Source organism: Euprymna scolopes, chromosome 3, assembly GCF_053919585.1.
Source record: "Euprymna scolopes isolate OS-2025 chromosome 3, ASM5391958v1, whole genome shotgun sequence".
Lineage (NCBI taxonomy): Eukaryota > Metazoa > Mollusca > Cephalopoda > Sepiida > Sepiolidae > Euprymna > Euprymna scolopes.
In genome coordinates this window covers 91,244,696-91,271,596 of record NC_136484.1, presented here as the reverse complement: position 1 = coordinate 91,271,596, position 26,901 = coordinate 91,244,696, and the positions used below count along the sequence as shown (strand labels likewise).

At 32.3% G+C, this 26,901-nt stretch overlaps 1 protein-coding gene across 4 annotated transcripts in view; it reads left to right on the top strand.

The window, feature by feature from the left end:
- LOC145257531 (sulfate transporter-like) overlaps positions 1 to 25,127 on the top strand; it is a 142,014-nt gene extending 116,887 nt beyond the window's left edge. For 3 of the 4 annotated variants that reach the window (XM_080115666.1, XM_080115668.1, XM_080115669.1), the window contains 4 exons: positions 1,020 to 1,121; positions 6,559 to 6,613; positions 12,261 to 12,367; positions 24,397 to 25,127. In XM_080115666.1, coding sequence (XP_079971792.1) covers positions 1,020 to 1,121; positions 6,559 to 6,613; positions 12,261 to 12,367; positions 24,397 to 24,441 — 309 coding nt within the window. In that variant the 3' untranslated portion in view covers positions 24,442 to 25,127. Of the gene's footprint in view, positions 1 to 1,019; positions 1,122 to 6,558; positions 6,614 to 12,260; positions 12,368 to 17,238; positions 17,934 to 24,396 lie in introns of those variants that run through there. The other variant, XM_080115667.1, reaches the window with a different exon arrangement.
- The last annotated feature ends 1,774 nt before the right edge of the window (positions 25,128 to 26,901 follow it).

The window sequence follows — 26,901 nt, the reverse complement described above, 5'->3', positions numbered from 1 at the left end:
AATTTATTTAATTCTATCTTAAAATTGTTTGCGCTATCGCTTTTCCTAATGTTTGATTAATTGAATTGGTTTAAAACAAATAAATTAATTTCCAATTTCTGTGAAATAATTCATTTTACAAGAGTCATAATATGCATGTTTGAAAGTCGAACATATGTCTGATGAAAGGGAATTTCCTGAAATATTACAATACACATCCTCCATCTAACCATGCTGATATAAGTAAGAACACAATATATGTAAAACAGAAGAAAAACAGCAGTTCTTGAAAAGAAGCTACTGAAATAGGAAGCTGTATTAAAGTAAGGTGCAGCGAATTGATGGAAACAAATAGACAGAGTCAAGCGAGCCAGAACAAAAGAAGCAGGGAATAGATCAGAAAATTCTGAAGAACACATGTCATGATAATATTTATAAAAGTAACTAAGACTACCAACATCATGTCCGTGAGAGAGAAGTTGCCGTGAAGAAGATATGGGAAGCCAATCAAATTGCAGATATATTTCTGCAATTTATCTAAAACCCTCAAATGGAACAAAGATTCACCAGCCCAAATATGACAACAGTACTCCATACATGGTCTGCTAGTAGATTTGCAGAGATAGAGAATAGTCTCAGGTGCCAGAAAGTTTAATAAGAAGCAGAAAGCATAATAGATTTAATATATGACTCCAAAAAAGATTTGATGAGAAAGAAAAACCCACAAGTTTGAAAGTCGATTTCACACCCAGAGCAGTCATCCATGTGAATCTCAAAAATAAAAGGGACATGCCTACGACTGAAGGGAAGGGCGCTACTTTTTTCTTAGGATTACTTCATTTACACTTGATCTTCAGCTTATAATGCAGAGTATTTAGCAAAAGTACCATTTTTTTTAACCTTTGGTATTACTCACCCGAGTATTGAACCTCAGTCTCCTAGTCCACTTCGCAAACACTTTAAGTATGATGCAAAAAAAGACCGGTACTTCATCTAGTAATTCCATGTTTAATTTGGTTTTTACTTCTCTTTGTTAACAGGAGGATGAAATCACTGAAGAAGCTGAAAAAGTTAAACATGTTATAATAGACTGCTCAGGTATTAGTTTTATTGATGCAATGGGAGCTGATGCTATACTGCATGTAAGTACAATTTTGTATGATTTACCATTAAATGATATGTTAATAGTAGGAACAAGTAGTGGAAATGAAAGCATTTTGTTTCTTAACCCTAATAAAAATGAATACCTTCGATTAAAAAAAAAATATATATATATATATATATATGATTTTTCAGAATGTGAGAGATTGTATATAATAAATTCCACAGCCAAACAACGTCGCAGCTCACAGGAGCCATGACAGTCAACGAACCAGAAGTCCAAGACTCGAGTTTGTCTAACTGATGAGCCCAAATGAGGGCGAAACTCGAATCTTGGACTTCCGGTTCGTTGACTGTCATGGCTCTTGTGAGCTGCGACGTTGTTTAGCCGTGGAATTTATTATAACACCAAAATCAGAATAATTCGATCTTAATTAAATTTTCTGCACTTATTTAAATTCTGACACAAGTTCTGTCAATATCTTGTTGGCATCTCTTGGCATGATTATGGAAGCAGTCAATGTGATTGGCCAGTCAACACTCAGATGTCAGTAGATGACAAATTTAATGAATTGCATAGAATTAAACTTATGGTAACTTTCTTTCATACAATTAAACTTATGGTAATTATTTTTCTTATTCTTTTTCATTTTTACTAGCAGGACCCATGTACCGGCGTTGCCCAGTTGAATTATCCCCCCCCCCACATCACCTCTAAAAAAACAATAAAACTATGTTTGTTAGTGGGAGCCATTGCCAGTCCAGTAAAATAGTGGAAACTGATGCCCGTGGCCAAAATTTACAGAATTTTATTAAAAGAAATATGAAAAAAAATTATCGAATTTTATTAAAAGAAAAATGTTGCGGAAATAAAATAGTTGGTCAAAAATAAGTTCTGCTTTATTTTCAATAAACTTCCGCATTTTTTGTTTCGGCATAAGGAAGGAAAAAAACACAAATATTAAATTTAGTCCAGAATGTTTATTAAAATAAATATGTTGTGGAAATATAATTGTTGGCAAAAAATAGGCTTGTTTTATTTCGTTCAATAAGCTTCTGTTTTTTGGAGGGGGTTTTCGGCATAATAATAAAAAATGCAAATATTTGGGAGTTAACCCCTTCAATTTAGTTCAGAATGAATCACAGATCATTATAGTTATATTTTAAGTGCTTGTGTAGATATGTGATATTTTAAACCGATGCATTTTATGTATATTTATCTATTGAAGAGGTTAGGGGTTTTTTTTGTTGGGTTTTTTTTTCTGGAGAAATTTTAATGTAAAAAATGCAAATATTTGGGAGCTAAATTCTTCAATATATAAATATATATGAAATACATCGGTTTGTAAACTCGATCGAAGGGGCTGTTCAGTTTATTTGTTGTTTTGACGAAGACCTCGTAATATGTTTAATAGTGACTCCATATTTTAATGACAGTAAGCATTCGTTTATAAAGGTAAGAATTGGATTCCAGAATATGAGAATTTTTGGAGTACAGCCAATCAGAATAGACAGATTTTGGCATTTGGCAAGGGAGCCTTTATTATTTATGAAGCAGAAATTGGAAAGATAATGTTAGGTCTATGTAGGCCAGTTATGGTCAGTGTAATTACAAAATCTGTGGAATGTGTAAAATCCATTCCAGTCACAACTAGTAGCAATGGTAGGACTAAATATTTAGAGAAAAAATAGGGACTCCTTACTCTAAAGATGTTGTGATTGTGATAGTGTTGCTCGTAGGATGCAATGTAGCATTTTATTATCACGACTGAATGTGCCTAAAATGTTGTTCGAAAGCTACATAAGATAGTGGCTATTAGCTTAGCTGTATTGAATTTGTATGTGGCATCTGTTGTTATTTGGTCCAGAGGGGAATTTCTGCAGTAATTTTATTATATATAGAGATGATTCTTAAAAAAAAATAAACAATTGATAGTTCAATAAAATAAGTATTTATTAATTGAAAAATTTATTTGAAACATTTCTTGAAAAGAAAACATAACTTTTATATACTTTTCTCAGAGAAATATTTTTTCATACAATTAAACTAATGGTAATTATTTTTCACATTTTACATCCTTTTAATTTTTCTCCTATTTCCCCCCTCCCCCACTTGATTACAACTTTGATTGCAGCATTTTAAATTCATCATCTTTGGCAGTCTTCACATCATTGGAATCTTCTGGCTACTTAGGTAACCATGCCAAAAGATGCCAACTTGATGTTACTAGAACTTGTGTCAAAATCTAAATAAATACCAAATTTTCAGTATTTATAAATTAAATAATGAATGTTAATATAAAACTTTTATTTCATTTAAAAAAAATACAAATTTTAGGTCACTTAAATTAATTTACCGCCACACCTTTCATCCATTTCAACGACAATATACATCTTATTATGCTCATAGTTGAAAAACGATAATTGAGAAATTTGCCTGCTGAAATTAAGTTCCAATTACTAGTTTATAAATAGGAAGAGGTTGACTAGGTGGAAAGTATTCCACATAATTCCCCATTACAATTCACATATTTTTCATTGTTTTTTTATTACAAATATTTTCCTTATTCCTAAAATATAAGAAAGCTTTGTTTTTTTACAAATGCTTAACTGAAATTTTTTTTCTGATTTTATTTTTACAAAAATAGTTTATAATAAAAACATTTTCTGTTTAAAGAATAGTTTTTAACAAAAATAGTTTTGAAACTCATTTTCAGTTCCCAAATCAAAATTTGAGTATTTGTATGAATAAAAAATATTCCAAAATTATATTTTAAGGATTCTAATTGTTCATTTGTGTGCTTGCTTGTATTGACCTTGGTTAACCGGGTATATTTGCCAGATAGTTCTTCTGGGGGTTGAAGGATCAATCCTTTGTGTGGGCGACACTCAAAATATGATTGCAAATTACTTAGGACTTCTATCTAGTCATGGTTGACAGAATGAGAGCATGCTACCTCGTGGATTTAATAAAGGGTTCCTTTCAAAATTTTGTGCAAATTACTGAATTTGACAGAAAGTTTCCCGAGTTTGATAGAAAGATTCCCAAGTTTCAAGATTAAATTTACTGAAACGTGAAAAATAAAACTAAAGATGAGAACAATGGTGTGAAGAATCCAAATAATACAAATTCTTCTATGATTACTGGAATGATTTCAATTTCTTTTTTATGTTGTATTGACCTTAGTATCTAGTTACGTCCTCTTCCTCAGACTTGTTTAAGCTGGCATCATGGAACTCTGACATCAACTCTATTCGTTATTCTTTTTCTCTTGTCCCATATCACTATATCAAGTTTTACAGCAGCACTTTCTAAGTATGTAGCTGTAAGGATTTGCGCAAGCCTTTTCTAGTCTCACACAAAAACACGAGTTCACATCTCAAGCTATATTACTTGTCATATACATACGCACACACAAACATACGCGCCCATGTACACACAAGTAGATATATTAACGTTCGCGTACATACTCACACTCACGTGTATACACACACACGCTAACATATGTGCATGTACGCACAGATGGACAACGTCACTTCCCTTTCAAAGGAAATCCACACATGCGCAAAAGACCACCGGAAACACCTATAAAAGCAAGAGCAATAAGCAGTATCTTCCTTTTTTTCGGACGAGTTTTCGAGCTGGGCAGTCTACAGACCAACAGCATGCCTTTTCGGCATGCACGCATGCGCGTGCCTCACGCCACTTGCTACTATGTGGGAAAAAAAGCTAACAGACCGTACATACACTTTATACGCTTTCTCTCCCCATGAACTGGATTGACATTCTTACTCTTTCTCTCTCTATATCTAGAACTTGTTCCGGAGAACATCTCCGCGTAGCTAACTGCTAATATGTCTTTGTCTACACACTGGACTATCATTCCCATCTCCACTACATTACTCACTTTTCTTCCCACGTGCGAACAAACGATAGTGACCCGAACGTGAGATGAACACACATTTCCTTTTTCCTTCTGTACTACCAATCCCACAACAAACGATGGTTACACCCATGCGGACATGAACACGTGTTATATCTAAAACATTCATTATTTCAACAGTAGATAAACGGCACATTTATCTTATCCAGCAATTGATTCTTTGTTTTCTTCATTCCATTCGTTTCATTATTTTTCTTTTGTAATGGGATTAGGATTTATATATCCTAGTCCTCTACAGATTACATAACTTTCTGCTATATTGAGTGTTCAGTTTTTTGGTAAATGGTTCAAAGATGATAACTACACACTCCATTGTTTCATATTGTGCAGCATCTGTACCTCAATAGAACTGTACAACTGGATGTCAGCTGACTCAGTCTCTCCATTTCAGTATAGTAGAGCCTGTATTTGTCGTCATTACTGAGATGACTCATCTTATCAATAGGTCTTGACTTTGAGCAACCATTATTATCCTCTATAGATCATAGTTTAGCAAACCCTTTTTTGAGCCAGTGTACAAAACCTCTTTCATATATATATTTTTGGAATAGTTGTTCCAGAAAAGGTGTGGCATGTTAGCCCATTTTTTTACTTTTTTTTTTTTTTAAAGAAGGTGTCTGTGGATTTCATTTTCAGATGTCTTTCATGCATGCACAGTCAAACATAATCATACAAGTCCTTTTAAAGTTAGGTTTCTGAATTTTGGGGGTGTGGAATGATAATTTGTATTATTTGGACTACTGTACTTTCTCATCTTCAGTGTTATTCTCACAACGTTTTGACCAATATAACCTCTGATCTTCTTCAGGTGTATCATGTCGAACTCTGTAATCTTTGTGTTGAATTTGTGAATCTAGACGAAATTTTCTGGGGGTTGAAGATTTAATCATTGGTGCAGGCAATACAAAGAATGTAAATTATGTAAGACTTCTACCCAGTCATGGCTGACAGAATGAGAGCATGCTACCTCTGTGGATTAAATAAAGAGTTTCACTTAAAATTACATCCAGATTCCTGATTTTGACAGAAAAATTCCAAAAGTTTAACAAGATACACCTGAAGAAGTTCGGAAATTACATTGGCCAAAACATTGTGAGAAGAACTCTCAAAATGAAAACGGTTGTACAAAGAATCAAAATGATACATTTTTAAAATTTGTACTTGTTAAACTTACCTGGCACATCCAGAGTAAGTTTTGTTCATACCAAATCCAGCATATGTCCTCTACAATCCGTTTGACGATCTGGACCATCTGCCAGGCTGAAGTATAATTCTGTGCAGTTCTAGGACGTCCACTCTCTCAGGTTTTACCTTTTTTCTTTGGAAAAGGTTTAGTTTAATGCTAATCGCCTGTTCAAGCATTTTTTCTGGGTCAAAGTGCACACATCTCTTGTTCTTTCCAATTCCCACCTTCCGACATTGTGTCGCATCTTCCATATTAAGAGTGGGGAAGTATATACCTACACATTTAAAAAAGAATTTCTCAGTCTTTAGTTACCGTTTTTTAAATCTGTTTTCCTTTTTTTTTCATAAGGTTTATACAGACTATGAGAACGCTGGCATCACCTGTAATTTTTCTCATCTCAGTGGTAAGTACTGTAAATGGTAAGTTAACTTGGTATAGTTGTGGTTAGAGACCAGCAGCCATGGCTATCTATCAGAAGCTGGGAGGGGCACATCCAAATAGAGAAAGAAAAAAGTGTTAACTTGGAAATTTAGTACTAATGAATCTGGTTTTGGAAACTATTTGCAATTAACTCTTATGCGTTCATGGTTGAAAACCTAGGTGTGACAATTTCGAATCCAGTTCATTTCACAGAAATACTTTCATCAAACCGTGACTTGATCTTGTGCCTAACCTCCTGAAGAGGAGGCAAATAAAACCACACTATATTACTTTTTTATTTACTTATTTACTTTTTTACATAAAGTATAATGAATAAGCAAGGAAACAAACAAATTAAAAATATTGACACAGAGACATGTTTAAAGACTTCATAAATTCTGATATTTCTTATTGATTGGTCAAGTCTTAATCATAAAATGAAAACCTTGTTATATTATTCAATAGGGGGAAAGGGCATAAGGATATACTTAGCATTGATTGTATATGAAGGTTTAACTAAAGTAATACTGACTGAAATAAATTTATGCAAATTTACAGACTCTAATCCTCATGAGATGTATATAACATTTCCCAGGAATCAATGCGGAGACCTGTGCCTCTTTGCTCCTAGCCCTGTACTCCTTTTTATGGATGTCATGCGTAAATGCAGATTAAAATGAAATGTTTTCTAGCATTTGATTAAAATGAAATATACTTATCCAAGTACCCAGTATATATACCATGTTCAAGGTATACAAGAGTCTGCATGTTTAATAGAAACACTTAAAAGAAAAATTTGCTGTGTAAAAATGAAAATACCGGCACAAGAATTTTCCATAAAAATGCCTCCCATGCACACACACAACAGCAATAAAACATGTTAAGGAAGCAGTATTGGAAAATGCTGAATCAATTGGTTGCTCGTTTTCTATACTATTTCTGTGACGGAGAAATCATTCTAGACTATGTTTATTGTACTGAAAGGGTGGTGATATGCATCAGGAACATTTAGGTTTTTGGTAGTGTCCAGGAAATTGGGCAACAAGAAAAGCGGCAATTTTGGCAAGGTAGGAAAATTGTGCAATTATGGAATGAATATCGATTTAAAATAGATTTTAGAACCGTTTTTGTGAGGATATAGTTTTTAAATCGGAGTCGTTGTCCCCTCTTCTCCCCCAAAAAGGTGTTCTGTAGTTTTAAAGCAAATAAAATTGATTTTTTTAAGTGTTGATTCTAAGAAAATATTTAATTTAATCAATTATAATATTAACAAAAAGTAGTAAATCAAAATGCAATGACAAGATTAAATACGTTATAATGCATTTTGGTTTCATCAGGGTGAAAGCCTTTGCTACTTTATCAATGGGATTAAGTATTTGAGAGAGTGAAGTTACTAAGAAAAATAAAGAATTATTAAACGGGGACAACACACTAGTAGTAACTTTAAGAGGTGAATGCAAAAGTTGTGCATAAGAAAGTGTGTACTTATTTTCCTATAATGTCGAAAGTCATACGTAAAAAATTGTTTCCGTTTTATTATTATAGAGATAATATAATGAATTTAGCTGGTCTAAAGTGAAAAGAATGATCATGTTGTAATGCATTGAAGGAATTTTATTTTTATGTCTTTTTTATGTTCACAAAACATTTTCTCAAGTTTGCATCGAGTTTCATGAACATATGTTTGATTGCAGTTACTGTATCAGACAATATATATTCCTGCATTAGTTGATGTGTTTAAAAAAAAAATTTTTTTTACTTATTTTGGTGTTATGGTTCATGATGGAGTTTGTATCATTTGAATTTTTAATCTATTTAGATTGTTGTAAATTATTAAATTATTGGTGTGGGTTGGTAAAAAAGATGCCTGTTTATAAAACCAATGTTCAGTGTGTATGATTTTTGTTTATTTCTTTTGGAAAAAAAACTTGTATGTCTTTTGTCTTTGCATTTAATTTGAAATATGTGGTATATTACAATGCTTTGCATAGATTTGTGATGTATTTGAATTTTTTTCCTAGATATTGTGGGTTATAAATTTTGGATTTGTACAAGAAGAAACTGATTATCATGTCTGTTTTGATTTTGTTATGATGATTTAAGTAAAAATGTATATAATAATCTTCATGTATAGTTCTGTGATTTATTTTGAAGGTTAGATTATTATTGGCTTTAATTTTATGTATATGCAGAAATGGTATCAAGTTATTTAGAAATTATTTCAACTATAGCTACTCAATTCAACGATTCAGTACTACTGAAGAGATATGTAGATACTTTGAAACATCTAGCAAATAAGACATTATCATATTAACAGCAGACAAGTATGTTGGTATAGTAATTGTGGAAAAAGGCATATATTTAAAGAAAATATCTAAAGGTGAAAATCCACGCACTAACACAAGCTTAAAAACTATAGACATTGAAACATTTAACAAATCTTTCAAAGGTCTAATAAAAAACAGCTATAAAAATGGGTATCATATATTGGATATCACCTCAATATTTCCATGCTATATGGTTTCCTTAAAATTAACAATCTGGACATTGCTACACATCCCATGTCTGGCATCATAGTGTCATATACAAGATCATATAAACCATAGGTAATATTCTAACCTCACTAATAGACATCATCAGTACTTCTCACATAAAAGAAATTTGTAGATTTATTTAAAAAAATAAAAAACATTAATGTTCAAAACAAAAGCTTAGACGTAATATCTTTATATACTTTCCCCTTTAACAAATGGTTTAATTTTCTCCATAAACATTGAGAAAAGATCCAATTACTGTTTTCTTCTTGCACCATGATATAAATAATCAGATTTATTGCTGACATTATTTTCAAGTTAACAATTTATGTATCTATAAAAGTGAAATTGTGTGTCTGTGTGTGTACATTTCCCTACCAAACTACTCTGTCAATTTTCAAACTACTGACTCGAGATTTTATATAAGGGGTATTGAGATTTGGGGAAATCTTAAATCAGTTTTCGGACAGAAATTTGGCTGTCAAGAGGTCAAAGTTCAACGATTTGACTTTTGAAAACTCTACCAAACTCCTCTGCCAATTTTGGGTCTAAACACTTGAAATTTTAGATGTAGGTTATTTGGACATGGGTAAAACTTTTGATTTGATTTGAACTTAAAACAAAAGTTAAGGGGTCAAAATTGCAAAACTGCAGTCTCTACCAAGTTACTTAGCCAATTTTTGGTCTAAACATTTGAAATTTTACATAAAGTGTATTCAGATATAGGGCATCTTTAATCGGTTTGTGGCCAAAAATTTGGCTGCTAAAAGGTCAAAGTTCAAAAGATTTGACCTTTGTGGTATCTAGCAAACTATTCAGTCAATTTTGGGTGTAAACATTTGAAATTTTACATAAAGGTTATTCAGACATGCAGTAAGCCTTTTAATCAGTTTTTGGGCGAAAATTTGGCTGCCAAAAGGTTAAAGTTGAAAGAGTTGACCTTTGCAGACTCTATGAAACTCCTCTGCCAATTTTGGGTCTAAATACTTAAAACTTTAGATGTAGGTTTCCTGGACATGAGTTAAACTTTTTAATGTATTAGTCCTTGCACAAAAGAGCAGGACACAAAATGTTTTAAATAATAATAATAGAATAGCAATAACAAAGACTTTTGCTGGCGAGGATTACTATTGACCATTACCAGTTATACATTCCTTTTGAAATTTTCACCTTTATTTTTCTCGTTATGTACTGAATATTTGTTAATGAACCCTATATGAAATATGTTCCTTATTAAATTTTAAAGATTTTCTATTCTGAAAGAAGTTTTAAAAAATTTAATTTAAAAAAGTTTTTGTTAAAAAAATTCAGATTTTCTCATTATTCAGACCTGTATTACAAAGAGGGGGTTGCAAAAGAAGAGTTGTGGTGTGAGAAGAAATACAAACTGAAACAGAATATTTAGACCTGTAATAATACAAAGAGGGGGTTGCAAAAATGAGTTGTGGTATGAGGAGAAATACAAACTGAAATAGAGAGAAGGAGAGTTTTAAAATATAATTTTAAAAAGATAAGATACAAGTTAGAAAAGCATTTCATCCAAGGCATTAAAATTGTTAAACAAAATGTTTTTACTATAGGCTTTAAAAATAAAGGTACAAGATTCAATTTGAAATTTATTTATCTTCAAAGTGCATTTTTATAAATTTTACAAAGTAAGGTATAAAAATTTTATTTAAATTGAATCAAAAAATTACCTTGGATTTATTTTATGTAATGTACATTTTGTTGCAATTTAAAAACATTATCTTTCATCTAACAATTAATGATATAGATATAAAATTTCCAATGATTTTTTTTAAAAGTGCGACAAAAAACTTGTTTAATATGAATTTTTATAAAATACATTCATTCCACTTTATGAAAAAATACCACATATTTTTAATTTTAATGTCTCTAGTGTGTTAAAAAATAGAAAAATTCTTTCCATGTCATAAATATGCTTTATATTTCAAATTCGTATGTCTATATTTTGTATTAAAGAACAAAAACATTCGATTCACGTTTCATAGATGCATCGTGCATATTCAAATACTGAGTTTTATGTTTCTGCTTCAAATCGGACATCTTGAGAAACTCTTGAAATAAAGACAAATCATTGATGAAGATATAAAAAAGTTTTTGTTTTTTTCTTTTCATTTTTCAAGTGTGTGTTTATCCCTGACATTCTCTAATATATAAGTAAATAATAAATATTCTCATATACAGATAATAGTTGTGGTTTCCTAGATGTAAAGAACGCTGTTTCTCTGAAAATATTCATGACAGACATGTATGCACATGTGTAGCCTATAATGTTTGTATAAATTAATATACCATCTCTTCTTCTCGTGTGTATATATATATATATATATATATATATATATATATATATATATATATATATATATATATATGAAGATATGAAATGAGAGGGAAAGGGAGGACAGTTTAGACCACATGTTGTTTAGTATAATAAAAATCTGCAAACATATTTGAAAACAGCAGCAATAACCATGATGCAAATATATAAATTACTAAAACTCTGAGGACTGTAATGAGTCCGTTTGTTTTGGAACACCAACAACTATAACTTGGAATTTTAAATATTTAATATGGTATGCATATATAAGTATTAAATCATGGTTATATCATACTATGATGTACTGAAAACTTCAGTAGAAAATAATGTTTATACATGTTTCTAAAACCATCGGAAGCAATTACAGGTATACATTAAAAACGACTACCGACTTCACCAGAAAGATGCGAAGACAACAAATCCATGGAACATCCAAGAACATCCAGATGAAAAAGCATAAGAAAATAGCAGATGTATGATCAGAGATTGTTATGAACAAATATGTAAATGCAAGGAAAAGTTTAGCAATGAAAGCGGTCAAATTAATAGTCAAAACAGAAGACATTGTTCGGGACATTGTGCAAAGCAAAATGCATAGATGAAAGTAATATGAACTTTGCTAGCTTCACTCTTCCATTTTTATAATAAAACCACATTACTTTTATCTGTGTTTATCTCATTAATAAAAACTTTTAATCATTTAATGTACGTAAATGTCATGAGGATAAGAAATAAACTTTTCATTTCTTTTCCAGACAAGGTGATTGAAGTACTCAAACATTCTGGTGCCTTTGAAACTCTTCACCATGTCATGTATATGACAACATATGATGCATTAGAAGCTGTTCGGCCTCAGCAGCAGGTAAGTGAATATCCCAGATATTAGATGCTGCCATGCATATGATCTTTATTCAGTCGGTAGTATAAAACTATCAAAGTCATGACCTCATTCGTTAGGTCATGTCAGAGGTCAAACACTGATAGCTATAAAGTTCTTTGCAACCTAATAAGATTCAAAGTTCACAAACCGGGCAATTTCAGGTGATACACTTTCCACTGTGTAGTGACTCTAGTGCACGTCTCTTTTGTACAGAAGAATTGATTAAACCCCTTGTTGTGAATCTTTTGTTGTTTAATCTATTTTCTTCTATATTGGTCGGTTTCCGATGCTGTCACAGTGAAAAGAAACTTTTGTCAAACATTCCAGTAGAAATAACGAATTTCATGGAGGCAGTCAAAAAGCCTAATATGATCCTTATTACTAGCCACTGTTACATATCTCAGTCACAATTCTCCAGCTTACATCTCATGGTATTCAAGGAATACTGAAGTGCAATTGAGATTTCTAAATATTTTAATCCGGCATGAAGCATCTAATATTTTGGTGCTTTCAGTTGTCTATGGTCTCCAGCTTTTAGATGCACCAATGGTACACATAACCAGATATTCGTTGCCCTTTACTTTAGATTAACCAATGGTACACATAACCAGATATCCATTGCCCTTTACTTTAGATTAACCAATGGTACACATAACCAGATATTCGTTGCCCTTTACTTTAGATTAACCAATGGTACACATAACCAGATATCCATTGCCCTTTACTTTAGATTAACCAATGGTACACATAACCAGATATCCGTTGCCCTTTACTTCAGATTAACCAATGGTACACATAACCAGATATCCATTGCCCTTTACTTTAGATTAACCAATGGTACACATAACCAGATATTCGTTGCCCTTTACTTTAGATTAACCAATGGTACACATAACCAGATATCCATTGCCCTTTACTTTAGATTAACCAATGGTACACATAACCAGATATTCGTTGCCCTTTACTTTAGATTAACCAATGGTACACATAACCAGATATCCGTTGCCTTTTACTTTAGATTAACCAATGGTACACATAACCAGATATCCGTTGCCCTTTACTTTAGATTAACCAATAGTACACATAACCAGATATCCGTTGCCCTTTACTTTAGATTAACCAATGGTACACATAACCAGATATCCGTTGCCCTTTACTTTAGATTAACCAATGGTACACATAACCAGATATCCGTTGCCCTTTACTTTAGATTAACCAATGGTACACATAACCAGATATCCGTTGCCCTTTACTTTAGATTAACCAATGGTACACATAACCAGATATCCGTTGCCCTTTACTTTAGATTAACCAATTTTACACATAACCAGATATCCATTGCCCTTTACTTTAGATTAACCAATGGTACACATAACCAGATATCCCTTGCCCTTTACTGCTATTAAATACTTAACCTGGTTTCTGCTATGAAAGAATATCAAGAACTTATCAAATTTGTCTCAAACACTTTGAAATGTATTATACCATATAATTCATTTCCTAAACAGCGTTCATGCATATCTAGGTATCTATGTTTGATTCAAATTCATCGATTTTATTCAGTGATACCAACGTCTGAGGGGCGGGAGAAGATTCAAGTGGCTGGTGATAATCAAAAACAATCTCTAGGGGAATACTAAAGTAATGGTATAATTTTTAATTTAAGCCAGATTCACTTAGGAAGTAACATATGCTTTACGAACGATAAAATTTTTTAAAATATCAAAATGTTAATGTAGTTTGCCTGAAGCATTGTTTAGTATGTATATAAAGGAAATTAAATTCATGGAAGGCAATACAATGCAGATGTGTAATGGATAAACACAAACTGAAACAAATTAAGATATAATGGTGGAATAGGCTATGCAGATTAATCTTTATTGATATGTAGATATATGTTTATTTATATATATATATATATATTTATATTTTGTATTTTGTGTACAGAAAGTTGTTAGATAAGTCATTGGTACCATCGGTTTCAAGCCCTATAATTAGGACCGTTTTAGATATCCATATCAAGCTGTACACAAAATATAAATACACTCTTATTTTTTGGATTTTCCTTTTAATTGAGCACTTTGCTGGATTTCTTTTTCCAAAAAAACTAATCATAAGCATATATATACAGTATAACTCCTATAATTTGAACATCCGCTTCGTTGAAATTAGAGGATGCTGTTCAAGTTTCATGATAAAAAATGTGCTGCAGTTAACTTTAATTTTCTAAGAATTAAGAAATAGTAAATGAAATTCATTGCTATATGATACTTCAAGTATATATTAAGTTGAGTTTACGATATATTGCAAGTAAGAATTGTTAATATTATTACCAGGAACAAAAACATTGAAAATAAATTAAATCTACTCTTACTTGTTAGGTATTTATTACCTAAGTTATCATCTACAGAAATCATGCATTTATGTAAAATACAGCTTTTTTAGTTATTCATTGAATGAGTCTCATTGCAGTTTCTATTTTCATTGATTGAGCTCCCGGGTGCTGCCATTGTATTCCGTAATCGATCATGAAAATCTACAATTTCTTGGTTCTGTAGCTTCTTTATGATTATAGCTCTTCGGAGTGACATTGCTTTCAAAACATAGTTGTCACTAAAGTAAGGACTTTTTTCTAGAAATTTTATAACCGTCTCCATAGACTTTTCTGCATCGTCCCATAATATTGCTTCATCAGAGTGTTCTTGATTATTTACATTAGGGTCAAGAGAATGCGAGCTGTCGCTATTTTCATCACCATTACTGCCTTTAGGATATTGATCAGTAGTTTCCTCATCTCGTTGCACCCACATTTCAACATCATTTGCATTAAGTGATTTAAGAACAGCGTGGTTGGTCGGTAACCATTTGGTTTCAAAAATTTTTTCTCGACCAGATGTATTCTGATTTTTTCAGTTCAGAATCCTTTGGCACTGAGCATAATTTACCCCATGCTTTTGTTAATGTGCTTCTCGAACTTGATTCCATGCACTTGCGAGAGAAAATATGGCATCTTTGATAGTAAAATGGTGCTGAAAATCGCTTATACTCACAGTACTATTTATCATATTCATCATGAATTCATTTCTGTAGAAACATTTTAAGTTCCAAATAATCCCTTGATCCATAGGTTGGATAAGAGAAGTCACATAAGGTGGTAAGTAGCACACAAAATTATTCCCGCAAGATGACATTAGTTCTGACTCAGGAGGATGTGCTCTACAATTGTCCAACAGAAGCAAGCACTTTGAACCAGGTTTACCTAATTCAAGAAAACGCCTCTGGACAACTGGCACAAATTCTTGCAAAAACCATTTTTTAAACAACTGTTGATTCATCCATCCATTTCGTGAAGAATAATAGGATACTGGCAAAGGCGAAACTCCTTTCAATGCTCAGAGACACTTTGATTTGCCGATGACAAGAAGCTTAAGTTTATGAGTTCCAAAAGCATTAGCGCATATCATTACTGTTAGTCTTTATTTCATTTGAATCCTTTTATTTTCTGCTCCTCGGATCCGGTTAATGTTTTTGTAGGTAAGCACTTCCAATTCACGCCACTTTCATCAGCGTTGTAAACATCCTCTGGTGTTAAACCATAATCAGCAATTATCGTCTTGAATTTGTCACAATAATTTGATGTTACGTGTGTATCAGCAGACCATTGTTCGCCTGACATTGTTGTTTATACCATCTCTACTCTTAAAGCTCCTAAGCCAGCCTTCACTGAATTTCATATCTTCTGCGATATTCAACTCTTCCTTAAGAGATTTTGCTTTAGCAATTAACATGGGCCCAGATATTGCAACACCTTCATTCCGTTTTGCTACAAACCACTCATTCGATCGAATTCAACTTGCTTTGGTCTGCGAAGAGTCCTTCTTTTGACATGTCTTTTATTTGGAGAGAAAGGAGCAGCCTTCAATATTTCCTCCTTTTTCTTTTTGATGTAAAACAGTGTACTTCTTCCAATCTTATAATCTCTCAATATAATGCTATTTTCAACTCCTGCATCTAATTTTTCTATAATTTGACGTTTTTCGAGTAAAGTCAGTGTCACTTGTTTTCTTTTAGAGTTGCAAGCCATTGTGATGGGTTGTTTTACACTGATTTTAAATACAGCAATCTGAAAAAAAAAATTTACAGTTAGCGTAAATTAATTATCACTAGCTAATCTACATTAATTACATAATACCAATATTAACATTTCTGCACAATATCTGACTTAACCATGTAAACAGTTTTACTGCAACTCCGCATCAAATATGCTAATACAATTTCAATGACGAGACAGTTCAAGTTTAGAGAAAGTCCAGGTGTAGAAGAAGTCCAACTTTAGAGGAAGTTCAAATTAAAGGAGTTTTACTATATATATATATATATATATATATATATATATATATATATATAATTACATGCATCATGTTCTTACTTTTGTCAGCACTGTCAGATGGAGTTTCTGTATTGTAATATTTCAGGAAACCCCCTTTGTCAGACATGTGTTCAACTTTCAAATGTTCTTATTTACACTATTGTAAAAAAATATTATATTAAAAAGTCTTATTTTATGATCTGAAGTCAGAGTTGGGTATCCAAATGTTTGTTGGTTTTATGGTGACATGCTATATTACATGTGGACCAGGTAAAACAGCAGATGCCTATATATTTTTTTGATCTTTGCTTTTTTTTTCTTAATCCTACCGAATGTATTTAATCTTGATAAACCATTGTATATGTATTTTAAATATTCTTGATAGCAAGAAGTTTATCTTTGTGTAGATATGGAATATATGGTTAGGGGGTAGGAGGAGATAGCTAGATACTGTTGGTCTAATCTTTATTCTTTTCTATTTCAGGATATCATCAGTAACCTTTGACGTCTAAAATTAATAAATAATCTATAATCAACAAAATAATTGGAACACCTTCTACTCTAATAGTTTCTCCCTTCGGACTGCAAGATTTTGGAATTCCATCCCTGTTTCTTACTTCCCTGATTGTCCTAACCTACAGAAGTTTAGATGTAATGTGAACAGACATCTAGTTGCTCAACTCTCCACAATTTCCTGTTGGATATGATCCCATATAATAGCCCCTTACGTTTCAAGTGCCAATATGTCTTATTTAGGGTGAAAAGGGGGTTAAAAAAGAAAAAGATTAAAAATATATATACTAGACTTGTATACTTGGAATGTATGATTTGTTTGTGAATTTTGATTAATGATGCGGTTATAAAATCAAAATGAAACGGAAATCAAGGAATATTTTATATCAAAACTAGCTGATATACCTCAGATTGTCCAGATAGCAAATTTGACCAATCAAATATCATATATGTTTTAAATATCTACAAAAACGCAGTGGCCTTTTTATTTTTGAAGAAGAGAACACAAGCAACAACCTCGGTTGGAGAATCATTTTGTAAATAACTATCATATGATCATGTTTAATTTTGTAAAATCTAAAAAAAAAAATAAAAATACAGTTTATAAATATCAAAGGTGTTTTAAATCAAAAAAAAAAATTGAAAAATAAAAATAAAGAAAATGTTTCCTGTTTTTGTCTGTTTTACTTTCCTTTGTTCCTTTTTGTCTTTATATATTCTTTTATTTTCTACAGTTTCCAATCAGGCATGTTTAGTATAGGATATAATCAGAAGAAACAATAATACTATCCATGCAATGATTATTATTTTTATTAATAACTTGTTCAGACAATGCAAAATAAAATGTTGGCAATGTATGAGATTTCAAAGAATTCAAGGAACGTTCTGGGTGAAAGAAATTATTTTATCTGTAAGGAGAAATTGAGTACACACATACCATAAGCGTTTATGTGCATATGTGTAAATAAAATATGTGTGTTTTTTTTTTGTGTGTGTGTGTGTTACTTTTGCTAAAGTGTAGCTGTGAATGTGTGTTTGTTGAGCAATATGTGTATACTTTGTTGGGCATAGAGAAGTTTATGAATGTCTTTCATCCTCTGTGTGTGCTGAGAGCATTTTGCCCCATATGCTGGATTGTGATGTGTTAAATGTGTTGTCAGTGGAAGAACTAAATGAGAAAGAAGAGAGAACACTATGTTTGGGTCTTTATATTATGTGCAAGATTCAATGATAAATATACTTGTTTCTCTGGTTAACTGAAAGAAACTGCTGATTGTAATCAGTTGATATGTAAAAAATAACCATCATTGCTGCTTTTAACAGGTACATGTGTAACGTTAACCAACACCTTGTAACCTCATTTGCAACGTAGACAAAGAATAAGAAAGAACGTCAACTCGCTTTTTCTTTTGTAACAACATTTATTTACTCATTCTACCACCACACGTGACTTCTCGTTACAGCTGTGACGTCACTCACGTCTCTAATGTGCGCTCAAACATCATCCAAGTCTCTAATTTGATCGTCTTTTCTAACATACTCTTTCTCCTTTTTATATTTTCTTTACCAGTGATGTCATTTCGCATGCATTTGCATATCTGTATCCGTGCTCTGTTACAACTGTCAAATTGTTTCAGAGATATTCTATAGTGAATTAAACCTATTGGGTTATGAGCAGAATCTTTGGTGAAGGAACTTAAGAAGATAAAATGCATGGAAAGAAATTTTATAAGAATGATACAATGGATGTGTAATGTGAGTCTTTAATTTGATGACTTCTGAAAATTAAATCTGAACAATACAAGCAGATTTGTGCAGAATAGGAGGCTTTGTTAGTATTATGCCCATGTTGAAAGAATGTATTAGTTCTTAAATTAGTACATGTAGAATGCCTGAGAAGATGTCTGCATGATATTGAACAGAACAAATACGATGAGGCCATTTCAAACAAGAGACTCGTTCATATTCCAAGGGAGATCACTCTTATTTTTATTTCACAATATATTATATACCATCATGGTTACCCAGGTATTAATAACAAAATTAAAGTTAAAAAGTGCATGTAAGATATATGTATTTTTTTTTTTTACCTCCGCTAGTCCCTTTCTGCTCTCCTTCTCTTCTCGCCCCTCTCTCTCCCCAATTTTCTCTCTATATCACCTACTCTCTCTATCACTCCTGCTCTTGCTTTCTCTTGTAATTGGAGGAAAACGTTGGTGAATTACTAAATAACATAAAAAAAATCACCCTTAACACATTGTTTATTTAGAATTCAAAATAATGATTTTAAAAAAAAGTTATAGTCAACTAAGATACTTCCTAAGCGCTGCCAGAAACAATGGCAAAGCAAATCACTTCTTTCACTTTTTTTCATCCCATAAATTATTTATTTTGATTTCAATAATTTTCTTTTTATACTTTCATAAACCTTATTATACAAATTCAAATAAAAATATTTTATTTTTTAATTCAAAAGAAAAACTTATTTTTATAATTTCTTAAACATATATTTCTTATAAAATTTCAAATAAAATAAAAACATTTTTTTAATTTTGTTATTAAAAGTGCAAATAAAGACTAATTGTGTTATTTTTTTATCTAAATAGTTTTGTTCATTTTTATTGTATAGATTTCAATAATGTCCTTTTGTGTTCTATTTTATTTCAATAAATTGCTTCACAATAGAAATACTGAAGAACAATGAAAGTGAAAGAATTGATTTGCCTTGTCAGCGCATCCAGTAGAAATTAGGAAATATGTTAGCTGGTTATAGCCTAAAAATGTGTCTATTTTTGCTTGAGGTGATGGTGAAAATAATATATCGGTTTTATCTTGTCTGGTTTGGGACTTTTACCTGAATGCAGAAACACACATCATCATCATCAGGGTTTTTAATCACTCCTAGGAGAAAAATCTCTCTCAGGTTTCCTTCCACCTTGTTCTGTTCCTATCCATGTAGGGCCTAATTTAAAGGTTTAAATTTTAAACTACTGAGTTTTTAGCTTACACCTTATTCTTTTCCATTGCCTCGTGGTCGATTCTATCCTTTTAAATGTCTACCTGTTGTCTGTAGATCTCAAAATATGGTCTTTCTATCTATGTTTAGCTTTTCATATGGTAGTGATGAGTTGTTTACTTCAGTTTGCTGTCTGATCCAGGCGTTTGCTTTTCTTTCATGGAAACTCGTGCCCAGCATAATGCATTCCTCCAATTATTAGGGATTTTTTCCTTGATTAATCTCCATGATTGTTTCCCCCCCCTCAACTTTGAGAATGCCTACCATAATTCCATCTTGTTTTATCTCTTTAGTTATTTGATTGCAAAAATGTACTTTGAACATTAGTATGGGGTGGATGGGTAACGTAGCAGCATTCTCTCTGTCTGTAAAGGGTTGATCTTGGCATCTCCTGATTTTGTAGAGCTCGGTGTAGAACTCTTTACATCTTTTGATTACTTGGTTTAAGTAAGTTGTGAGGGTTCAATCATGTTCTTTCAATACAGTGACACTATTTCTTCTAAGGTATTTTCTTTTTAGCAGCCGTGAGACCATTGATCTCTCTCGAAGCTTTTAGCTGTTCTTCCTCATTGTAAGCCCTTATTTCTTCATTCATTCAACAATATAAGGTCTTGCATACTTCAGAACATTCAATGTTTTGAATATTGATACCTCTTCTTTTCATCTATCTCCTTTTTTCTCTTAGTAGTTTGCTCTCTGCTGAGAACTTGTCTGATCTTGGTGGCTTGTGTCATCTTTAAAAGAGACAATGTACAACCACATGCTCTCCTGCTTGACAATTGCTGACCCCAACACTCTGTGCTTTCATTTTTTTTTTCTCCTTTATATTCTCTTTTGACCGTGTCATTGTCACTCACATTAATGGCTGGTTCACAAGTATAAAACATAAAACTATCTACAGAAAACCTAAACTCTTGCACATTCTGCAAATAGCAGTTGTACTATGGGCGTATGTATGACACCATCGACTCTCTAAATACTAATGTCCACATCTTAGTTTTTGTTGAGGTTGGTTGATGTTAGCTCATTTTGGCCACCCAAAGCTCTTCTGATCTTGTCCAAGCTGCAACTTGCCATCCGCTGACTAAACTGCGTTCAACTGTTGCAAACTCAAGATTATCCATAAACTGTCTCTAACTGTTATAAACTATCAGAAAACTTGCTCCCAACTCTAAAACAGTCCGTAAACTAACTCAAAATATATCGACCTCTATGTCCAATCCTTTGTCCCAGTAACTGTTACACTTTGATTAACTATCCTATTTTAGATGGCCTTTGGGTGCCTTGGTGAACCACCTTTTCCATATTGTCTTTCTACTAACCATACTTCCTATAGTTTTATTGTGCTAATCAAATATTTCCTCTTTTTTGTTATAGTTTTCCCACTTTTTTATTCATTTCTTTGGGGGTGGGGGCATCTGTAGTATCACAAACCACCAAGACCAGACACGCAGACAACTTTATTTCATATAATAGACTATTAACGATGACAGCGTTTGTCAAAATTCTAAGTTTTTATGTTGATTTTTAATGTACTTTGAAAAACAAAAGTATCAGTATGGTACTTTATGATTTTTAATTTTTTGTTTTGTATTTCAATGTGATATTGATGCTCTGTCACATTAGAATACAAATGGAACTTCCATGAGAAAAGCTTTCTTTCAAGAACTTTCTATCTGTGGAATGCAATGCAATAGGACTGCTTTTCTGACGACTGCAACATAGTTGTCTTCACGTTTGATGTACTTGTCGAGTTGTTCTTGTAAGTATTCAAATGCTATCCTTTTCGCCCAATGTTTTCATTCACTCATAGTTTTGTTTATTGCTCAATTGACAATCTCATTAACCTTTATCCTCAAGTGGCCCTTGGTAAGTGGTGAGTCATTAGTATTAAGAAAAAGGAAAAGGTATGCTTGGGAGGATGGCCTCTTGAGGCTGAATTGATACTACACTTTGGTTCTAGCCAAACAGCTGGAATGGTTTATCCTCAGAGGAAAGTAAACCTTTCTCCATTTTTTTTTTTTTTTTTTTTTTTTTCTGCAATGTTATCATTTTGTTCTAGTTGGCTGGAGATGATGCATCCTACCTAATGCCAGACATTCATCCACTATCTCATACATTCCAACCGAGTTTTCTGACCATCTCTTTAAGTGCAATTGTCTGTATCTCACTTACACTTGGTTTACCAAGTATAGATAGTTTTTGAAATTCTTTTTCATGAGTTCAGTTGCCCCTATAATTAGTGTAATCATGGAGATCTTCCTAAGATTCCAATTTCTTTTTCATGTCGTACATAAGATCTTGGTATTTCGTTATTCTTTCTCTCTCAACTCTGTTTATTTCAATATTATTATTCAAAAGATTTCCTTTCAAATACTGTTATCAAGGATATTATTTTTATCACAAAGTCAGTAGACGTTGTCATCCTGAGAAACGTTCTTAACCGAAGGGAGGTAACTCAGGCTTATGATTATGAATTCAAAACAGTCGCTATTAAGTCAATTGTTTCTCTTTCACCACTAATCCAAAATTTACTTATTAAAAAACATTTAAATTTATTTTTTATAATACAGTTACAATTTGACAGAGTTAATTTAATTAAAACCTGAATTATTATTTTACAGAAAAATTAATTAAAATAAAAAATGCTGAGAAATATTTTTTTATTGTTTGATATTATTTGATTACTTTGCCACAAGAAATCAATTTATCAACAAAAAATAAAAGAAAATTTTAATTTTTGTATTAAAGTTACACCATTTTTCACTCTAATAGTGAAATTTAAAAAATGATAATTTCAAGTGCATACAATAAAAGAACATCTTTGTTATATGTGTATATGATCCAAGTCATAAGGTTAACTGATTTGCATAATGCTTTGTGAAAGGACATCTCATTAACTAACTCAAGGAGTGTAAAAGTGGGCCTTGGTTTTACTTTCGGCAGCCTCATATCTCTCGATTTCCTTATTTTGTCCTTTAGTTCTCACATTTCATGAGTAATATTTCTGACAAAAAGGCAAGAATTGTCGTTCTCTGGACTTGAATCTATTCATATAACACTCAGCATTGGCTATTTTTTTTTTTTTTTACCTTGAAATATTTTTCCTTTTCCCTCCTCAACTCAAGTGGCTTTTAGATTTATTTGGAGCGATTTCCATAAAAGAAAACTTTAAAAGACTATTCATTTCTATTGTTTTCAATTTCAATGATTATTTTTATTTTTGTATAACACATAGTTTTACATTTTTGAATTTTGAGATGAGGATCGATCATTTGTAGTACTCAGATTCTTTGGACTACTGTTCTCATGAGTGCAATGTTTCAGTCGATGTAGCATCCGACCTCTTCAGGTGTATCTAGTCAAACTCGAAAACCTTTTTGTCAAACTTATGAATTTTGAATAGAACTCTTTATTTAATTAACGGGGGTAGCATGCTCTCGTTCCATCAGCCATGACTGGGTAGAAACCCTGGGTCTCAACACTTAGAATACAATTGCAATTAGTTAGTCCAAAGAATCCAAATAATATGGAAACAATTTTATTTATGCAAATTTTTTTATAGATAAAAGCTTAGACCATTGTCACCAAAAAAGTTCTTCTGGGCAATTTATACCTAGAAGATGTCTTTGGCACCATGATGAAGGTAACAAAGTGCTCTTGAGGTTGTGATCAAGCCTACTAAGCATCGTTTAAAATTACATTAACTAAGAAACATCCTTGTTGACAAGTTGAAATGAAATTAAATGTTTACCATTAAACATTCAATTTCCGGTGCAGAGTGAATTCAAAATATTTTAGTGACCTTGAATTCAGTTGTTTTTAGTGAAACGCATCACAATCGAGCCGTATCACTTGAGAAAGGGAATGATTTGTGGATACTTTAAAAAGAGTGCTCAAAAGTGGTATTCCTAAGGTCATTCAATATTTTCTACAATTGTATAGGATGACACCAATAACATTCCAGCTTGTCGTTACTAGTGAAAGCTATGTTAACAAGAAATATCAAATCGATTTTTAATAGACTGTTACTGAATCATAAGAAACCGGAATGTAAAATAAATGCCACAAATGACATTTCAAACACTGCACAATTTTTTTTTTCTTTTCCAGCATTCAGGAACAACAAGTCATCCACTTACCAAAGTTCCAGATTAACTGCATCAACCAGGGTTGCAGAATGGGAGCCAGAGGTTTAAGTTGAATGCAGCAGAATAAATTGTTCATAAAAATGTCCTTAATATAAAAAGGTAAAAAAAAAAATAAGGTTATAGTGTTTACTGGTTGTTTGAGATGGAAAATATCCCCAAAGTTTTTCTTCAACAGGAGCCACTGAACTGGCATCTTGCTGCTTCAACGTTGATGAGACTAGAACTGATATTTTTTTTGTTTTTTAAACCCAGATACACACAATTCATTAACGTTTTCTTATAATCGTCTGCTCATCAAAAACGAGTGTATAAACTTATTCATTTTAAATACTCCTAACTTTTCTCACTGAATTTTCTACAATGAAAACAAATGAACATTGACTCTTATTAATAACTTTTAATCAAATGTAATTCTATGTTTTCTATATGTTCACTTTTATTTCAAACTAGCGGGGCTACCCGGCGTTGCTCGGGACCATATAAACAATGAGAAAACTGAATTTGATTTTGAATATATTTGTTATTCTTAGGAGAGAGGAATTTTTAATGTCTATGTATCATTTGCTATTTCGAGCAAAATAATATTTTACCTACCTAGGATGGGTATTACACATATGAAATAATTGTATCTTACCTAGGGTAGGTAATTTACAGCATGTATCTCTATATAAATAAAATGAACTCATTTTTTCCCGTCGGATTTTGACCTTAATAGGATTAAAAATCGAGATATTTCATGCAAATATAATATGCACAAACGGCAGAACAATATCTGAGGTGTGTTATAGGCTTATTATTTCTCAAATTCCTCGATAATCTTAGATTTCTATACTTTTTCTGCTGAGAAGTCACGGCCAAAATCGGTTAAGATCAATGGAAGTGGTAAAATATTTTCTCTCTAATAAATTCCTCCTCCCTCTGCCACCACTTAACACCGTTTGGGGATCGTTCACAAGGAACAGTTGAGAAGAGAACACCGGTTTGGCTTCGTAGTTCTTTCATGTGAAGTTATTTAAAATCACTAAACTAAGCTGCAGTGCTCTGTGGCGTAGTGGTTAGCGTGCTGGACAATTCACATTATATTTTCACGTTCGCGCCGACCTACCGTAGTCATTTTTTTTTGTTTTTTGTTTTTTTTTCCTAAACAACTGGAATGGACTTTTCTTGGTGGCCGAACTGTTAACGTTGCAGATGTTTTGTTTTTTGTTTTTTTTTTCACATTTTATTTTCCTACTTTTACTCATGACTCCGGGTTTGATCCTTCCTACTTACCTACCATAACATTTTTTAAACCCCCCCCCCCGTCCCGGAAACAAACACTCGGGCAACGCCGGGTACCCCCGCTAGTATGAAATAATTTTGCTTTTGCAAGGACGAGTAATATACAACACATATTTAAAATAATTTTACCTACACTAAAATGGGTAATTTAAATACATATAAAAAATAATTTCACATACTTTTTACCCCAAAATGGACATTACTCGCTCAACCCCCAAAAGAAAAACTCAAAAGCACGTTTAAGATTAACATAATCATGCTTCTTTCTACCCACATCTACAACTATCACATCATTCCTAGATGATAACTTAAAAAATTCAAAAAATATAGATCCCCTCCTACAGAAACTGGCCTAGTAAACTTTCATAGTAAACCAGCAATATATATGTATTGATCTAATTTTGAGATCATAAACTGTTTAAGCCATATCCGAATTCTACTTCAAAACACAAAGTAATTTTGAGATAGAAAATTATTTAAGCCATTTCTAGTACAAACTTTATATTCTACCACCTTCATTTAATCCAGAGCGACGCTAGTTATTCTGCTAGTATATATTTGCCCCTATATATTTCAATCCCGAGCAACGCCAGGAATTCTGCTAATATATATTTCCATCAATCTCCTTCATTCTGGGCAATGTCGGGGATATTGCTAGTAAATTTTCTCACCTATCTCATTCAATCTTGAGCCACACCAGGTATTCTGCTAGTGTATATGTGCAGCTATCTAATACAATCCCGGGCGACACCAAGTATTCGTCTATTCTGTATTTGTACAAATCTCATTCAATTCCCAGTGATGCCAGGTATTCTGTTAGTATTTATTTGCACCTGCATTATTAAATCCCGGGCGGTGAGTGGTATTCTGCTTCTATATATTTCTGCCTATCTCATTCAATCCGGGGCGATGCAGAGTATTCTGCTTCTATATATTTCCACCTATCTAATTCAATCCCAAGCGATGCCAGGTATTTTGCTAGTATGTATTCTCACCTATTTCATTCAATCCCGGGCAATACCGGGTATTCTGCTGGCATATATCTCCATCAATCTCATAAAATCGTGGCCAACGAAAGGTATTGTGCTAGTATATATTTCAATCAATCTCATTCAATCCAAGGCAATGCCAGGTATTTTGCTAGTATATATTTGCATCTATCTCATTCGATCACAGACGCCCATGT